The following is a 17,504-nucleotide window of genomic DNA, read 5'->3' on the forward strand; positions in this document are numbered from 1 at the left end:
CAGGTTAAAATCGCAGCCAAGAGGTGAGCAGCCTAGCAGATTCCTGCAGGCATGGGTAGGGCGAGTCAAGCCTTCTGGGGTTCCTTGTGAGACATGACCCTTCCCTGGCCTCCGAGAGCCACAGAAGGGACTGGATAGTCCATTCATTCAAGTAGCCTGACACTGATGCCTGGAAGACCCTGGAAGTCCTGCCCACTCCAGGCCTCAGCATTCTCCTCCATGACAAGCTGGTATTGGACAGTCCCAGCCCCACAGAACATGCTGCTCTATTTTTGGCTCAGTTTTCCAGTGTGGCTGAATCTGTGGAAGGCCAGGTGCTCAGAGGCCTCACAATCTGGGGTGCAGGTGAGCTCCTGCCCAGGGGGAGGTTAGATCCTGGTGGGTAGAGCAGCCTGAGGAGCTTGGCGAGGCTGTGAGTTCAATAGCAAGATCTTGGCTGAGCTGGCTACTGCGACCAAGGATGGCTCTGCCAGATTGCTGGAGCTTGTGATCCGGAGGATCAACAGAGGTGTTTGAACAGCAGGGCAGAGACCAGAGAACTTTGGGTGGGTGGAGGAGGAGAAGAGGTGCCAAGACATGGTGGTGGCACATGGCCGGCCTGGTTGCATGGGACAGAGGGATCTGCCAATGGAGTCCTGAGAAGCTTCCCATAGACGGGAGATGGGAGGCTTGTAGTGTGATCTGTGTAGATCAAATGCTGGAGAGAGATCAGAGATAAGCACTCAGATGGGGGTCATGGCTTGAGCTAAGCTGGAAGGAGTACTAGAGGAGAAACCTACCACCCTCATCAGACCCAAAGCTGCCTCTCCAAGAGGAGGGAGTGCTTTCACCAGCCCCCTAGACCCAGGGCTCAGCTCCCTTCTGCCCCAGACCAGTGGGTTGCAGTGTTTTGGTTTGAGAGGGGTTGTCCAGGGGGCTGATGGGCGTTGTAGTTGTTGACCCAGGGGCTGATGGGAATTGTGGTCCACACCCCTGTAAGGGCCAATGAGATTTGTAGTTCTCACTCTTTGGGGCTGATGGGAATTGCAGTTTCTGCCCAGGGGACCCCAGCTATCAGACCTAGGCTCCCACCCCCAGAGGCCCTTCCCAGTAGTTCTCCTGGGCCCTATATTAGCAAGTACATCCTTCCCAGATGGCTGTGTATGTATTTTCTTTTCTTTTTTTGCTTTCTTCTTCTTTCCGTTGTTTTATTATTGTTTTAACAATAATAAGAAGGCCAGAGGCAGTCAAGCCCTGGCCAGGTCCTGGCGGCCCATGGGGGTTCTGGGGAGGGGGAGGGGGGAAGTCAGTGGGGGTCAGAGGTGGAGGGTGAAGAAAAAGAAAGCTGGGGATTTAGGTTAGCTCAAGAATCATGTGTTCCTACCCAGTTCCTTCACTCACTCCCTGTCTCTCCTCACCTCCCTAACTCCACATGGCTTCTCACTACCACTCCCAAAGTCCTGTGGGTAGGACCTCCTCCAGTGTGTCTGTGACTCCCTGCCACTCCTCATCCCTTCCCACGTTCAATTTCTCCTCTCCCGGTGGCCAACTTGCAATTAGACTTCAAAGCCCCTTCCCACGACCATCCGCTCCCAAGTCCTCTAACCTCTGAGGCGATTCCTACACCGCTGCCTGTCATGTACCTCCTCCCAAGCCCTCCTTCCCTCGGCTCCCTCCCTCCCCCACACGCTGACACCTAGTTATGGTAACAGTTCCTCAATGCCAGCCTTCACTGTGCACATTTCAGTTTTGTGTTTAATGAGGGGGAGAGGGCACAAGTGAGGGAGGAGAATACTCTGGAGGAAGCAAGTTGTTCAGGGAGAGAAGAGTGAGGGAGGGAGATACCGAACAGATAGACAGGAAACGTTGTACGGAAAAGTTGTTTTTTCTTATTTTTTCCGGGAGAACCCGCTTACACAGCTCTGTTTGTAATTTTTTTCTTCATGCTAAAATCACACGGCCTATTTGTTGATGTAAGTTGCCTGAATTCCGTGGTATGCTATCTTCTTTTTTAAAAACAAAAGCAAAAAAAAAAAAAAAAAGCAAAAAAAGAGAAAAACCTAGAAAAAAACCCTAAAAGATATTGTTGTTAGGTTTGTTTAAATGCTGCTCTTGTATCTGTTTTTAAAGCCTTAAACCAGTAGAGTTTTTTTGTTTTATTTTTTCCATTTCTTTTCTATTTCCTTTCCTTTCTGTTCCTTTTGGTTTCTTAAGACAAACAAAAAACCAAAACCCAGAGAGCCACAGAGCCCGGGCGTGGGGTGCCCAGAGCATCCGAGCCGCTGCCCGCTTAAAGCGCAGGGCTCCGGCCGGCTGGCGGTCGGGCCCAGCCCGCTCTAGTCTCCGCCAAAGCCAATTGGAACCGATTTGGGTGTGTGAGGCTGTTATTTCTCTCTCTGTGCCGGCCGCCTGCGCCCCGGCCCTCGCTGACGCCCTGTCTTTTCTCTTCTCTCTCTTGTTCTAGGAGGAGAGTTAATATTGCCCATAATCACGGAGGACTCCTTAGACCCCCCTCCCGTGGCCACCCGATCCCCCTTCGTGCCCCCACCCCCCACCTTCTACCCCTTCCTCACGGGCGTGGGTGCCACCCAAGACACCTTGCCCCCGCCCGCGGCCCGCCGCCCGCCCGCCGGGGGCCCCTGCCAGGCCGAGCAGGACGACAGCGACTGCGAGGAGCCTATCGAGGCCTCGGGCTTTGCCTCCGGGGAGGTCTTTGACTCCAGCCTCCCCCCCACGGACGACGAGGACTTTTACACCACCTTTCCCCTGGTCACGGACCGCACTACCCTCCTTTCCCCCCGCAAGCCCGCTCCCCGGCCCAACCTCAGGACAGATGGGGCGACGGGCGCCCCTGGGGTGCTGCTCGCCCCCTCCGCCCCGGCCCCCAACTTGCCAGCGGGCAAAATGAACCACCGAGACCCGCTGCAGCCCCTGCTGGAAAACCCACCCCTGGGGCCCGGGGCCCCCACGTCCTTCGAGCCGCGGAGGCCCCCTCCCCTGCGCCCCGGCGTGACCTCCGCTCCTGGCTTCCCCCATCTGCCCACAGCCAACCCCACCGGGCCTGGGGAGCGGGGCCCGCCAGGCGCGGTGGAGGTGATCCGGGAGTCCAGCAGCACCACGGGCATGGTGGTGGGCATCGTGGCGGCCGCGGCGCTCTGCATCCTCATCCTCCTCTATGCCATGTACAAGTACCGCAACCGCGACGAGGGCTCCTACCAGGTGGACCAGAGCCGGAACTACATCAGTAACTCGGCCCAGAGCAACGGAGCGGTGGTGAAAGAGAAGGCCCCGGCCGCCCCCAAGACGCCCAGCAAGGCCAAGAAGAACAAAGACAAGGAGTATTACGTCTGAGCCCCCGGCACCGCGCCCCACTGCCAGCTGCCCCTCCCGGGAGAGCCCGGGAGGAAGGTGCGGCCCTCTCCCTGCCGGGGCCCTAGGGACCCACTCCCTGGCTGCCTCAGACTTCTCTCACGAAGAGGAAACGCAAAAAAAAAAAAAAAAAAGAAAGAAAAAGGAAAGGAAAACCCCGTGCTCGTCCCCTTCCTCCTGCCGGCTGTCCGGCGCGGAGTTATCGTCCGTCCTGGGGCTGTCTGTCCCTCTCAGCTCTGCGCCCGCCGGGCAGGGCACGTGCTCACAGCCCTGGGTTGATTTATTTTTTTAAGGGGGGTAGTTTTATTTTGGTGGGGTTGGGTGGGAAGGAAGGCTGGGGGTTTTGTACAGTGTCCGCTATTCGTCCTGTTCATTTCCCTCCATTTTTCTTCTTGCTCCCTCTGTTCCTCCTGCCTTCCTTCTTTCCCCAAGCCCTTCAGTCCCCACCCCAGGCTTGCTGTGTCTCTCCGTCCCCACCCTCCTTCCTCACTTCTCCTTTGTGTGTGTCTGGTTTCTCCCTTCCTTTCCTCCCTTTGGGTTTCCAGAGTCGGTGGGAGAAGGGCGGGAGGGTGGGCGGAGCGGCCCAGAGAGGGGCGGAGCGGGGCGGGGCCTGGGCGGCCTCAAGAGCTTTGGCTCCGCCCACCAGGGGGAGGGGCCTGCCTGGTGCCCTCCAGGGAAGAGGCTCGGGCCTGGGAAGGCCTGCTCTGTTGTGTGCTGCCGGGCGACGTGCATTGATGGGGAAGCTGCTGGAGGAGCAGGGTGGGGGGCGGGTGGGAGGGGAAAGGCAAATGCAGATATATATTGAAGACAAATAATCTAGATATCGCGAGCAGCAGCCTGTGGCACCCGTTGGGCGCGGGCAGCAGGGAAGAGGGGGAGCCAGGCATAGCCCGCGGACTGCTGGGGTCACTTCTCTGCCCACAGGCTCCCTGCTCCCCCAGTTTTTTTCTCTCTTTGTTAACAAATGTGTCTGAGTCTTGGAAAACACCCCAACCCCGGAAATGTGTGGGAAAAGAAAACAAAAACTTTCCAAATCCAACGGTCCTGTGCAGTTTGTTCGGGTCGGGTGCTGTTGGGACGCTGGTCCCAGCTCTGGGCTGGGATCTGGGCCCAGACTGGAGCCCATGAGAGCTAGTAAATAGCGCCCAAAGGTTTGGGTTGAGCATGACTTTGAGCTCCTTGAGGTGGCTTGTCTTTGTCTCACCTTCATGTCCCAGCAGGTTGGAGACAGAGGCAGGGAACAGCCCCCAGGCCTGTGAGCGATGACTGGTCTCTGGCCCCATTGGCCATGGCCCTCAGCTTCTCTCAATGCCTGTGTGTGTGCTTAGTCGTGTCTGACTCTGCAACCCCATGGACTGTAGCCCACCAGGCTCCTCTGTCCATGGGATTCTCCAGGCAAGAATACTGGAGTGGGTTGCCATTTCCTACTCCAGGGGATCTTCCCAACGCAGCGATCAAACCTGAGTCTCTTGTGTCTCCTACACTGGCAGGCAGGCTCTGGGGGCGGACAAATCCCCAGAGGTGGGAGCATCTTTTGCCCTCTAGTGGCTAGAAAGGGCCTGCATTCTGGTGGTGGCTGCGTGTGCATGGGGGCTGGGGGGGGGGGTGCAGCCTTGACACAGCCCTCAGAGGAGGTAATGTTATTCGTGAGTGGGAAGAGCTTCAGCTGCTAGTCCAAGGTCTCAAGGTGGGTCAGTGTCTGAGTCCAAATTTTCCCCCAGTTCCGCCTAAATCCAGGATCTCTGCCCCTTTTACATCTCTAGAGTTTGGACCTTGCCCCCCACTGGCTGATGGTGGGCAGCCCCTGGGGCTGCAGGTGGGAGAAGGGTCCATATACCTCAGGCCAGCTGTTTGCTTCTTCATGGGGACATGAAATGGGCCCACGGTCCCAGACATGCGCAGATGGGTCTGTATTTGTTCATCCTTTTGGTCGAAAGGAGCAGAGAGACTCTCGAGGTGGAGGTTGTACATGAGGGCCTCGCGCATCCTCAGGAGAGCAGAGTGTGGGTGAGTCTGCATCTCCCAGGGGGCCACGGCGGATTACCAGGCCGTTGGACACAGGACTCAGCCACGTTCCGTCACTCAGGTCTCCTCTGCTTTCTGCTTGGTGGGTCTTGCCCCCCACCCTGCTGCTCCAGGCTCTGCCTTCTCAAACTCTTGGCTCATTGTCACCCTTCATCGCCCTATTGTGCTTCCTGAGCTTCCACCCCTGGCCAGTGCATTCTTGCAACAGTTTCTTAAGACTGGTCCTTGTTTAGGCCTGGACACCTCCCAGGGTCCTTGGGCTCAATGCCCACCAGAACCCCATCCAGGTCCACCTCATCTCCCCCCACATCCCTCTATTCTGGGATGAAGCTTTTGTGGTGGGACCCTTCCCCTCATGGGGTGTGCCCCAGTGGCCCTTGAGAGTCCTCCCTCCACCCCAAGTCCTAACGGGTGGGAGAGCGAGTCCTCCCCCAGCCGCCCCAGGGAGTGGATTTCCATGGACTTGACCTCTCCTCTCTTTCCTGAACCAGTCACCAGGAGGGAGGGTTGGGCCTCACTTTTCTCCTACCGCTCACAGTCTTGGAGGGCAGCCTCACTGAGGTCAGCTGTCACCCTCTGCGTGAGGCCTGACGGAGGGCAGGCTTGTCAGGACATCTTGTCCCTGTGCTGGTGATGGCCTTGTCCCAGGGTCTTCTGCTGCTGCTCTCCTTGTCCAAGAAATGGAGACTTATCTCAGGGTCTCGTGCGCCCATCACCAAAGACAGGAGGCAGGAGTTCCTTGGTGTCAAGAGGGCACATCCTTCCTCCAGAAATTTCTAGAGCAGCCTTGAATATCAGAGTAGGAGGTCAGAAAGAAGGACAGTGCAGGACTTGGAAGATGGACTCCCATCTGACTCACTGCCATGTGGCCATGTGACTGTGTTTTGCTCTCTGTGTGAGGAAGCTAAGAGCCCTGCTGCCCAAGGACTCGGTAGTAAGAGGAAAGAATCCTGGCCTCTGCCACTCACTCAGTGTGCTTGTCTGTAAGAGAGACGAGTCCCCTTGGTCTTAACTCCTTCATCCTGTGCATCTGATGTTGAACTTACTGCCTGGGCCTGACCTGGGCTCCTGGTGTCTGGCTGGGCTGGCAGTGACCCCCAGGAGAGTCTGAACAGTATGGGGATGGGTGAAATTCTGGGTACCCTGCTCCTGGACACTGGTACTTGCAGGGATGTGTCAGGAGATTCTAGGGGGTGGGAGGGGAGAATGAAAGGGGAAGGAGACTGAGGGGGTGGCTGTGGGCTCTTCTTTCCCACACCCGCTTCCCTTGGCTCTACCCCAGCAAGGTGCCTAGCAGCTGCTAGGTCAGGAGCTCCCTGTGATGGGTATCAAGAGGGAGGGTGCATCTCAGTTGAAGGACTGCCACTCGGGTGGCGGTGCCCAGCTGATTGCAGGCCTGTGGTTGCTGCTGAGGAAGGTCCCTTTGCCCTTGGCAGGGCACTCACTCCGCCATGGTGATGACACTTTCTCCCTCATTGCCCCAGAGGGCCAGGGCCCTGGGCCTCCCAGCATCCGGGTCCTGCTAAGTGAGGCTTCCCAAGTGGCGCTAGTGGTGAAGACCTTGCCTGTCAGTGCAGGACATGTAAGAGATGCAGGTTTGATCCCTGGGTCCGGAAGCTCCCCTGGAGGAGGAAATGGCAACCCACTCCAGTATTCTTGCCTGGAGAATCCCATGGACAGAGGAGCCTGGTGGGCTACAGGTCATGGGATCGCAGAGTCAGACACAACTGAAGTGGCTGAGCACGCACACACGAGTTAAGTGAGGAGTGCCATGTGGGAACTAGGTGGGCCCCCCTGGGTCCTGGCAGGCTGAGACCACCTGGGAGGACCAGGAGCAAAGCCATTCTGAATATTGGCAGACAGATGACTCCAAGCACTTGGTGAGCTGAAGGACACCCCTAGGGAGAGAAGGAGTCATCTTCCACCAGCCCTGGGGTCTGCCTTCTGGAAACTTCTGGCCACCCTGGGGCCCTAGGAATGCTAAGCAAGGGGAAGTAAGGCAGTGGGGGCTCAGTTGGGCAGCAGGTGGACAAGACAGAAAGTCCAGGGCAGGTGGCACAGCCTCATCTTTGGGTATCTTTACCAATGCGATCCCCGCCCCATCCCCTTTGTTCTGGAGTCTTCACTGGAGGCAGATAGCTAAAGGTCATGACCTTCTAGAGGCCCAGGCAGAGAAGACCAAGCTGGGGAGTGAGCCCATCTCCTGGGGCCAGGGAGCTGCTTCCTGATCTCCCAATAGCCTTCTGATGTGTGTGCCCACGTGTGCGTGTGTACACATCACTGATGTGTGTGTGTGTGTGTGTGTGTGTGTAGAGGTGTGTGTGTAGAGGTGTGTGGCCCTCTGCTGAGGCAACTGGAAGCAGAGACACAGGCGGACCAGAGACCACCTGAGCACAGGTCGGGGGTGGCTCAGCAGATGGCGTGGCTGCTGGAGACCTGCTGGGCACCCACGTGTGTGAGCTGGGCCAGGAGAGCTCAGGGGTCATCCCTTTCCATCTGAGCCCTTGAGCCTGGTTTTTCTGTAAGTGGTGCCAGTGCGGGGGTTCTGGATAGTTCTCAGATGGTGTCCGTGCCCTCCAAAAGATTCACCGGGCGCCCAGATTGTGAGGCCTGAGCGCAGGCTGGAGGGTAGTGGCCAGAGCTGGCTCCAGAGACCCTCGGACCTAGGCTCGACTGCTGACTCTGTTCCCATTTAGCTCGGTGTCACGGCAGTCAGTTTCTGTGAGCCTTGGTTTTCCCACATGTAAGATGGGGCCACATCTACCTCAAAGGCTTTAGGAAAAGATGCAACAAGATGATGCCTTGAGGCGTCCAGCCCGGCGCCTGGCCCACAACAGAGGCTGGAAAACGCAGCCCCTTGGCTGGCACTCAGGGCAGGAAAGCTGGCCTGGGAAAGGGTGGCCCCAGCGAGGAGTTCCCACTCTCCCTTCCAGGCAGACCCTGGGGGTGCATCACAGAGCCGGAGAGGGGCAGTTGTTCATTCTTTTATTCGCTGTCTCATCTCCCTCGCACCACTGCCCCTCTGCTCTGGGGGAGCTGGGGACATGGGGACACCCCACTCTCTGGGAACTCACAGGCTGGTAGGCTGGGGGACAGGCGTGTGGCCACAGCCATGGGGACAATTTCACTAAAGCCCTGCATTGGCCCCTGGGTCTGGGAGGAGGCTGGGGTTGTTGTCAGGGAGAGAAGGTGGCAGAGGCTATCCAGACAGAAGACGTGGCCGCGCGGCTGGAGTGGGGAGGGCGTGGGAGGGGCTGGAGCCATCTTTCTGATGAAGCTGAGGACCTGAGACTTCACTGTTGCTCTTGCAGAGCCCCTAGGGTGCAGTGAAAAGCTGGGGAGGTTGTGAGAGGGTGGCGGTCAGCCTCCGAGCTCAGGGGCAGTGAGCGGTGAGGAAGCACGTGGTTGACTGCAGGCCCTGCTCCTCTCTGGGGCCTTGAGGGAGGGGCGGATGACGGTGCACCGGGCAGACTCCTGCCAGTCACACCATCCTTTGCCCTTTCTGTATTGGAGACGGCTCCTCAGACAATGAGAGGCCAGGCTCGGCTGGAGGGGCAGCCCCCAGGCCCTCCGGAAAGGAAGGCCTTTGCTCTCCTTCTGCCGAGAAGTCACCCCATCGCAGGCTTCCCAGGAGGCCTAAAACCCTGTGGATTTCAGGACAGGACGTCCCTGGACGCGTGTTGCCTTCCTTATCACTCTGTTCAGGAAAGACACAGAGGGGTTGTGTCTCATGGGTGCAAGTTATTCCTGACCTGGGTCTATCCTGAGGACTCAGGAGATACAGCTGCCCTGCTCTTGGGCACGTGATGGGTGATGGATGGGCAGTGACACCCCTGATAGGCATCTAGGGGCTTTAGTAGTAGTCTGGGGCCCATGAGAATGTCCAGGACGGCTGTCACACCCTCAGCGCTCCACCTCACAAAACTCTGCCCCCTTGACCTCTCTCAAGGTGGGGCTGGGGGTAGGTGGGCCACTCAGGTCTCAAATGGTGGAATGAAGGGCAGGGGACCAAGTCCACACTGTCAGCTGGGAGACCTAGCCCTGGGTCTCTAGTCTCCCAAAGAGGTGCTGTGTGACTCCAGGCCAATCCTGTCCCTCTCTGGGCCTCTGCTTCTCCCTTTGTCTGGCGATGGGGGTGAGTGGCCAGGCCCGCCCTGTTCTGGGGCTTCTGGGAGGGCAGAGGGGATGGCCGGGGCTGCATCCACTCACTGGCTCTGCAGGTCTTGGATGGTGTCGGGCAGCGGCAGGTTCTGGGTCTCGGGCAGCAGCAGCGCAGCCAGGCCGCTCAGCACAGGTACCATCCCGTACACCAGCAGGGGCAGGGAGGCGTCATAGACACCCAGCAGCTGGACCGGAGGCCCCAGGATGGCTCCTGCTCGGATGGCCATCTGGCACAGCCCCCCTGCGGTCATCCTACTGGCATAGATGCACCTGTGAGGGGTCGTACTGCCTGCCTACGGCTTTGACCTCTCACTCCGACCAGGCCCTCTCAGCCCCAAGAGGCACCGTGGGTCAGGCTGGGCTGGGATGCACCTGGGCATCCGAGGTCACAAGGTCACGTGAAAGAGAAATTCGAGGCTCGAACATCCGGTTTGGGGGAGGCCACGCCCACCGCACCCTCCCAGCTGGGAAGTCCCCCCTCTGTGGGCCTCACCTAAGTACAGTGGGGAAGAGCTCAGCGATGTGGATGGTGAAGCAGGTTAAGGCAGCCCCCACTCCCCCGAGCCCCAACACAGCGAAGGCTGAGCGCAGGGCCTCCATCTCTGTGGATAGAGATGGGGTTGGCAGGCTTGTTGGCGGGGGTCCCGGGCTCTCCCCATGACCTTCCAAATGTCTGCTTGTCACCTCCACCTGGGTGTCCCCAGATCCCACACACACACTGTGTCCTAAGTGACCACATTCCCTGTCCCCCAACCCCCCTGCCTGGTCTGCTCCCACCCAGACTCCCAGATCCAGACCCTGGAAGTCCTCCTCCACCCCCTCCATTTCTCTGCCCTCCCCAACACTGCCCCCTCTTCAATCCCAGCAATCCATCAGAGTTATTATTCTCTCTCCACAATTTTTCATGATGCTGTCCAGTGCGGGCCGCCACCATCTCGTCCAGACGGCCCAGCAGCCTCATTCCTAATTGGGCCCTACTCTAGTCCAGTCCCCTCTTGATGGGGGAAAAAGAGGTCTCTTTTCGTGGCTTAAGCTGTCCCAGGTAGGGGCCTCTGGCCGCAGGTAGGGGCCTCTGGCCGCAGCCACGTGCACTCAGGCCCCCCTGCTCACCCTGGGGCACCAGTGTGTTGGCCAGAGCCAACAGAGCCCCGCCAGCACCAGGAAAACAGCCTGTGTTGGCCAACGGCCCAGGCGGCCCAGCAGCAGCAGGGTGCCGACCTTGGCTGGGATTTCTGCAATCCCAGTAAGGGCCTGGAGCAGGAAGATGTTGCTGCCTAGGGCCTGCAGGTCCAGGATCACGCCATAGAAGGTGAAACCAATGGCAAACCTGAGGGTGGGGATGCGCAGGTGAATTCAGGCTGGGGATCGGGCAGCTGGTTTGTTCTCCGACCTGCTTCCACCCTCTCCTGCTGGCTCTGTACCCATTGGTGGGGTGGTCTCTATGGACTACATTTCCCAGGTTCCCTTGCCAATGCCACTTCTCTTGAGCTTTGGCCAATGGGAGGCACTGGTGAGAGACTGGAGGCGGGACTGGAGCAAAGCTGAAGTATTGCTCCCTCCTCCTCTCTGGGTACTTTGTCAGGCAGTGGCTGCGTCCCCTCCACGGCTCCAGCTTCCACTGACCAGCCCCTTTCTCTGTGGTCCTGGTGGGTTCAGTCTTTGCCAGGTGGTCCTGGCTCCTGGGCTCTGATAACCCCTCTCCCTCCTCTCTGGTCCTTCCAAACTAGGGTGCGTGTGTGCATGCTAAGTTTCTTCAGTCGTGTCTGACTCTTGTGACCCTATGGACTGTAGCCCACCAGGCTCCTCTGTCCATGGCATTCGCCAGGCAAGAATACTGGAGTGGGTTGCCATGCCCTCCTCTGGGGGATCTTCCCAACCCAGGGATAGAACCTGGGTCTCTTACGTCTCCTCATTGGCAAGTGGGTTCTTTACCACTAGTGCCACCTGGGAAGCCCCAGGGTAGATGTGCCTTTCTGCCGCTGAATTCTCCAACTGCCTCCTCTGCCTGCTGGGCTCTGCAGTTCTCCCAGCAACTTTGCTATGTATCCTCCTTACTAATCTCTCCTGTTGACCCGTCCCAGCCTGAGTCCTCCTGGCCCCGGGCAGTTTCCTGTGGGAGCCTGACCGAGGGAGTCAGTGCTGCAGGCCTGGTCTTAGAGGCCCTCTCAGCCAGTGGGGCCAATAGAAGAGTCAGCAGAGCCAGTGGTTGCCGGCAGAGCCCTGACTCCAGGCTCCCTGGCTGCTGGTGGCCCGAGGATCGGCCAGAGGCGGAGGTTGGGGCTGGGTGGGGTAGGGGTCTTCAAGCTCACAGTAGAGGGGCATCTACCTGCACAGTGTGAAGACACAGGTCCAGAGGCCCAGTCCGGGGGTGCGGAGCAGAGCGACCAGGCTGCCCGGAGTCTGGCTCACACTCAGCTCTTCCTGCATGGCTGAGCGCAAGACCTGGATGGAGGGTGGGGAGGGTTGTCAGCATGCGGTCACTGGCCTGGCCCTCCTCCCTACGACCCCCATCCTGGGGGCCTGGGGCCCTCCGTCCATCTCCCAGGGACCCTGTTCAGGGACGGGAGAGGGTCTGAGGGTCGAGCCCTGGGGGAAGGCCCAGCCTCGCCTCACCTCGACGGTCAGTGTGTCCGCCACTGCCCTCTTCCCATTGACGGCGGCTACCTTCTGCAGCTCCCGCAGGCCCTGCTCCAGCCTGCCCGTAATGAGGAGCCATCGTGCTGACTCTGCCAGCCACCTGGGGTGGGGTAGAGGGAGGAGAGCAGGAGGAGGTCTCTGTCTGCGCCCCCCAGGGCCTGGCCTGCATGAGCCTCTCTGCCCCTCTGTATCTTTCTGCCAAAGGGGTGGCTTCACTGGCAGCCCCTGGCCCCAGGCTCAGGGTGGCTGAAGTCGGGGGGTGAGGGGCGGGCGGCGAGCAGCAAAGGGCACTGGCTGTGGAGGCCAAGTCCTTTCTGCCTCCTCCCTCCTCCCTCTCTTGGGCTGGGGTTGGGGGTCCCTGTCCTTCCTTCCTGCCTCCCTCCTGACCCCAAGGCCCTTTCCCTGGCCTCACCTGGGAGCCAGGGCTGGGAGGGCCTGTGTGCAGTGAGCACACCCCTGATGGCTCCAGGACCACCGTCCTGCAGGCCCACCAGGGCCCCCCGCTGTCCAGCCCTCCTGAATGTCACAGGGCCTCCTGCCCGCCTTTCACCCCCAGGGCCACACCTTTCTGCCTGATCTGGCCCCTCCCCTGGAACCCCTTCGTGCAAACATCCTCACACCCATGGTGGGGCTTAGGCCCCCTCGGCCTGTACCTGTTAGTCACCAGTGCCCATCGCCTCCAGTGCCCCTTGCAGGTGACCAGCCAACGGCCCTTGCCTCACTTTTGGCCCATTCGCCCATGCCAGGCGACAGTCACCACCTCCTGGGTGCCAGTCAGCCCCACGCCTCCCAGCACCCCCTCGCTGTGACAAGACCCAACCCCTAACACTAACCTGTCTCCCAGCCCCTCAACATCAAGCCCAGACCCCCTGCACCATCCAGGACTCGGACCCCTTTCCGCGCCCACCACCCCGCACTGGGTCCTGCCGCTGGACACAGGTGCCCCAGCCAGAAACACTCCCCCCACAGCAGGCAGGGCCCTGAGGTCCTTGGGGGTTTGCAGAGCCAGAGAGGGGGACTCAAGCGCACATCAGAGGTAGAGTTGACAAGACCCCATGACCCGCAGGACTAGGTGTGTGGGAGCCATGAAGGAGAGGGAGGTGTCAGGGCGACTCTGACTCCAGTACCTGTGGGTGGGGGCTGCTGTCAACGTTGGGGAGGCCCCGGGGAGGAGCGAGTATAAGGAGATGTTACGTTTGTGATGCTGAGACAGGAGTGATGGGAATGTCACCCGGGTGGCTGGAGGCCGCGGAGAGGCAGGCCGGGGAGCAGGTGGGGGCCTGCAGCATTTGGGGAGGGAGCGCCGTGGGGACAGGAGAGGTCCCGGGAGAGGACAGCGGGTCCCTTTTGTGGGCTGCAGGGCCCGAACGACAGGTGGCCGGGCGAGGGCGGCGGGGTCATTGGCGTGGGTTGGCATGTGCAGATGCGTCTCTCGACGAGAAATTGGGTTGGAAGAGAAGCAGAGAAGCTGGTGGGAGCTGAGGGGCCGTGGGGTCCCCTCCTCAGGTGAGCCCCCTAGACTGAGTGGTGTGTGATACTATGATGTATGGGATTTCTGTCCTGCTCATTGCTCTCACCCGGGCACAGCCAGGGCCCCGCCCCTGCTGGTGCTCACTGGCCATTTTTTGGAGTGATGAAGTAGGGAGTCACAAACGCATGTGTGCCCATAGCCCCTGCGTGGGCCTGTCTGCCAGGGCAAGCGGGGCTCGGCCTCGCAGGCCAGCATCAGCACCAGGCCCTGGAGTCTGCCTCACTGACCTCTGCCCTTCACTCTCGTGATAATGGGGGCCAACCCCGAAGGCCGCTGGCCGGGTACAGGTACCTTTGCTCAGAGCTGCTGTGTGAGATGTGATTGCCTCCTGCTCTGAGGAATGACTGTGTTCTCTGAGTGGTGTGTGTGTGTGTGTGTGTGTGTGTGTGTGTGTTGTAGCTTTGCATCCCATCCCCCCAGACCTGGCCTAGTGCTGCCAGGCCTGGTATAAAGGAGGGGCTCAGAACACATGCCTGGAGGCACACATGCCAAGGCAGGCAAGGACCGGAGAGGGGAAGGGCTGAGAGGTGATGGGAAGGAAGGGGCAGGAGACCCCTGGGAGGAGCAGGGGAAGGAGAGGCCCTGGGGTGGGGGTGGGGGTGTGTGGGGAGCTGGGGCCGTGCCAGGCTCCTGTGGCTCCCCTCTGGCTTTCTGCATCCCAGGCCTCTGTGCCCAGGGTGGAGGGTGGGTCTCCTGCAGGGAGGGAGCTGGGCGGCACCCACCAGGAGTACAGAAAGCAGAAGAAGTAGGGAACGGAGACAGCCAGCTGCAGCAGCGTCCAGTTGCGCACGCCGTAGGCCACCACGGCCAGGAAGACCTGGCCAAAGCTGTAGCCCAGGGAGTTCAGAGTCATCACCAAGACTCGGGCTTGTGCTGACGTCCACTCTGCCACTGCAAGGAGACCAAGTGGGTTGGCCTGGGAGCCCGCACAAGCCTCCCCTGCTCAGCCAGGGTCGGGGACCTACGGAACATGATGGTGTTCAGCATGGTGCCCACCACGGCGAAGGCCACCAGGAAGCGGAAGAGGCAGTACACGGAGAAGGTGGGGGCGAAGGCGGTCGCCGTGCCTGCCACGGCCACCTGAAGGTAGTTCCAGGTCAGCACCCGCCGACGCCCAAACCTGCGGTACACACGTGGGGAGGATGGCCGGGTCCATGGGGTGCCACGGTGCTGGCCATGGGGGTCTGGACCGCTGGAGCCCACCCTCTGCTTGCCCACTGAGCGACTCCCAGGTCCAGACCCACATTCTGCATCCTCGGAGGGAGGGCTTGTGAGCACAGGGAGCACCCCCTGAGGCACTGGGCAGGGGGTGAGCTCCCCATCATCAGGGGCAGCCAAGCAGCAGCTGGTCAGCCAAGCAGCAACCTGTGGCTGAGCAGGCTTTAGCAGTGAATGTTTGATGAGAACAATGGCCCTTCACGGCCCCAGAGGGAAGTCTGTGAAGCTGAGGCCCAGAGAGGGACTGAGCTTGCTCAGCGGCACAGCTGGAGGGTCTCAGGAGAAGGACCCACATCAAATGGAGTTTTCTCCCCAGACCCACCATTTCAGGGCCAGTCAGAGCCTGGGGTCTCGGGGTGCAGGGGCAGTGAGGGGACTGAGGACCTCACCTGTCAGAGACTTGGCCGTTCACAGCTGCTCCCACCAGGTTCCCGGCCAGGTAGATGGACTGCGCCATGGGCTTCAAGGCCTGAGCGTCACACACCAGGTCCCACTGGTGGGAGAGGAGGGGGACGGGGATCTGAGCTCAGGAGGCTGGGAGGGGGCGGCGGGGCTAGATGGGAAGGCCCAGGGAGCTGGGGCTGGGTGTCCGGCCCGGTGACCTTGGGGGTCGTCACCCCTTGCCTAAGCCCCTCCTTGGCTCCCTGTTGCTCCAGGTCTGGGGTCAAGCCCTCTCTGGGCTCATCCGCCTCCTCGCCGGGCGCCTCTGCAGCAGCTACCCGTGCTGGCACCTCCTCCCAGCTTTCAAAGGCCACTTCCCCCTGTTCCATAGAGTCCCCTTCCCACTTGCTGGGTGGGCCGCCTTTCCTGTCTCCCGCATCCGCTGGAGGCTGCCTCTGGGAACCCAGTGACTCTTTGCAGAGTGCCCCTGAGGCTCCTGCAAGCTGGTTCCTGCCACCAACCCCGGTAGGGCGATGTGGCCAAGGAGGAACTGGAAGCTGCCTGTGAATGTGGAGGCCAGTGGTGGTGGGACTCCCCCCTGCCGCCCCCCGGGACTGGGCCATTTTGAATCCAGCCCACTGTGATCTGTGATTTTGGCCTCTAGGGTGTCAGGACTTGGGGAGGGTCTGAGGGGAGGCCCCTACCTTGGTCACGATGGTGGAGGTAAAGGTGCTGCGGTCGTAGACCCAGCCGTCCACACACGGCTCCGTGGTCATCTCACTCCAGTTGGTGGCCGTGGCGTTGGGGTCCAGGAGCTGCCACTGTGGGTAGCGGAAGCGGCGACACTGGTGGGGCCCACGGTTGGGGCCTGGTGGGATGGAGACGGCCAGCAGGGCCTGGGGTCTGGGGCCTCGGGGACATTGGCCTGGGCTGTGCTGTTGTCCAGGAGGGACACCCAGCAGCGGTGGCTGGGCACTGCGCCTGAGAAGTTCTCCAGTACGTTCTGAGGGGTGAACCACGTGTTGGGGACCAGCAGGGCCACCACCTGCAGAACCTGGAACTGGCCCTGGCTGCCCACTCAGTCCAGGAGTTCAGAAAAAGCCATGGGGCCTGCTTGCAGGTGCCAGTGGAGGTGCCTACCTCACAGAGTCTTGCCCAGGGCAAAGGGACCGACACGGGGGGCCTGCCTCCTCTGCAGCATCTCCTGCTGCACCGGCTGGGCTGCCCAGGGCATGGCAGTGGTGCCCACCGTGCAGATGTAGCCTGGGGGTCTCTGGGCGCCGTCACTCAGGGTGGCTCTGGCTGGGACCTGAGTCTATGAGGTGTGACCCTGAAGCCACCAGCACCTCCTCAGAGACGCAGCTGCCCCTGGACCTTTGGGAGAAGCTGAGTTGGGGAAGTGGGGAAAGCGGAGGCTGAAGTCACCCAGGCTGGGGTCACTGTGACCAGGTGATGAAGAGGGCTTAGTAATCACTTCCTCAGGTAAAGTTTAACCCAGCTCTGAGGGAGGGACAGATTCAGAGATCCCACAGCTCCCACCCTGCGTGGGCTGGGCGGCCTCGGCTCTGCCCTTCTGTACCCCTGCCGGCTCATGCCTGCCTGTGCCAGGGGCACTGGGGGCTGACCCAGGAGAGGCGCTGCCCGGGGTCCTCTCAACCTGGGGGCTGGCGTGAGGCTGGAGCAACATCTGTGCTCTGTGGGGACTCTGTGTGTGTGTGTGTGTGTGTGTGTGTGTGTAGCCCAAGTCACCAGCAGGCGTCCAAATCCCATGCGTCCCAGCCAGCGTGGCCCAGCCCCCCGCCCACAGCCCCTCCCTTCCACGTGTCTGCTGTCATTAATGACCCCCCCTTTGCTGTCACCCTCTCCTGAGTCTTTCAGTGTCTCCAGGCACCCCATGGGTTCCTCAAGTTCAGTGTCACCCCAAGATCTCTGCCCCCTCCCCAAATCCACTCCTAGATCCCTAGTCTTGTTTCACATCTCCCACACCCCACCTGTCAACCCCTCCAGTGGCCGAGCCCTGCTAACTTCTCCTCCTCCACCTCTGTGTCTCTACAGCTGTCCCCTCCCTGGTCTCCCTGCCCTTGTCCCTTCAGCCCATCCCCCAAGCTACAAAACCCTCCTGTCGAATCCTGCTTAAAAGCCAGGGGGCCCCCCTCAGCAGCGCAGCAGGAGCTGGCCAACCTCCCTCAGCCGAGGTAGGGTG

The 17,504-nt window shown here is 60.4% G+C and overlaps 2 protein-coding genes across 25 annotated transcripts in view; one reads left to right on the forward strand and one right to left on the reverse strand.

Moving 5' to 3' along the window:
• Window positions 1–3,503, forward strand: part of NRXN2 (neurexin 2) — a 110,166-nt gene extending 106,663 nt beyond the window's left edge. For 18 of the 24 annotated variants that reach the window (XM_081532614.1, XM_081532612.1, XM_081532613.1 and 15 more), the window contains one exon: window positions 3,026–3,503. In XM_081532614.1, the coding sequence (XP_081388740.1) occupies window positions 3,026–3,330 (305 nt within the window). In that variant the 3' untranslated portion in view covers window positions 3,331–3,503. Of the gene's footprint in view, window positions 1–2,443 lie in introns of all 24 variants that reach the window. The other 6 variants (XM_081532611.1, XM_081532619.1, XM_081532618.1 and 3 more) reach the window with 1 other exon arrangement.
• A 1,323-nt stretch (window positions 3,504–4,826) lies between these two features.
• On the reverse strand, window positions 4,827–16,406 carry SLC22A12 (solute carrier family 22 member 12). Its single transcript, XM_081531131.1, is given in 13 exon segments — window positions 4,827–4,845; window positions 5,186–5,335; window positions 9,583–9,786; window positions 10,028–10,136; window positions 10,645–10,672; window positions 10,675–10,861; window positions 11,861–11,976; window positions 12,148–12,271; window positions 14,425–14,593; window positions 14,668–14,822; window positions 15,310–15,413; window positions 16,006–16,196; window positions 16,199–16,406. Coding segments are annotated over 13 exon segments (1,764 nt in total).
• Window positions 16,407–17,504: the final 1,098 nt, after the last annotated feature.

Source organism: Giraffa tippelskirchi, chromosome 10 (genome assembly GCF_054371585.1).
Source record: "Giraffa tippelskirchi isolate mGirTip1 chromosome 10, T2T-mGirTip1v1.2.pri, whole genome shotgun sequence".
Classification (NCBI taxonomy): Eukaryota; Metazoa; Chordata; class Mammalia; order Artiodactyla; family Giraffidae; genus Giraffa; species Giraffa tippelskirchi.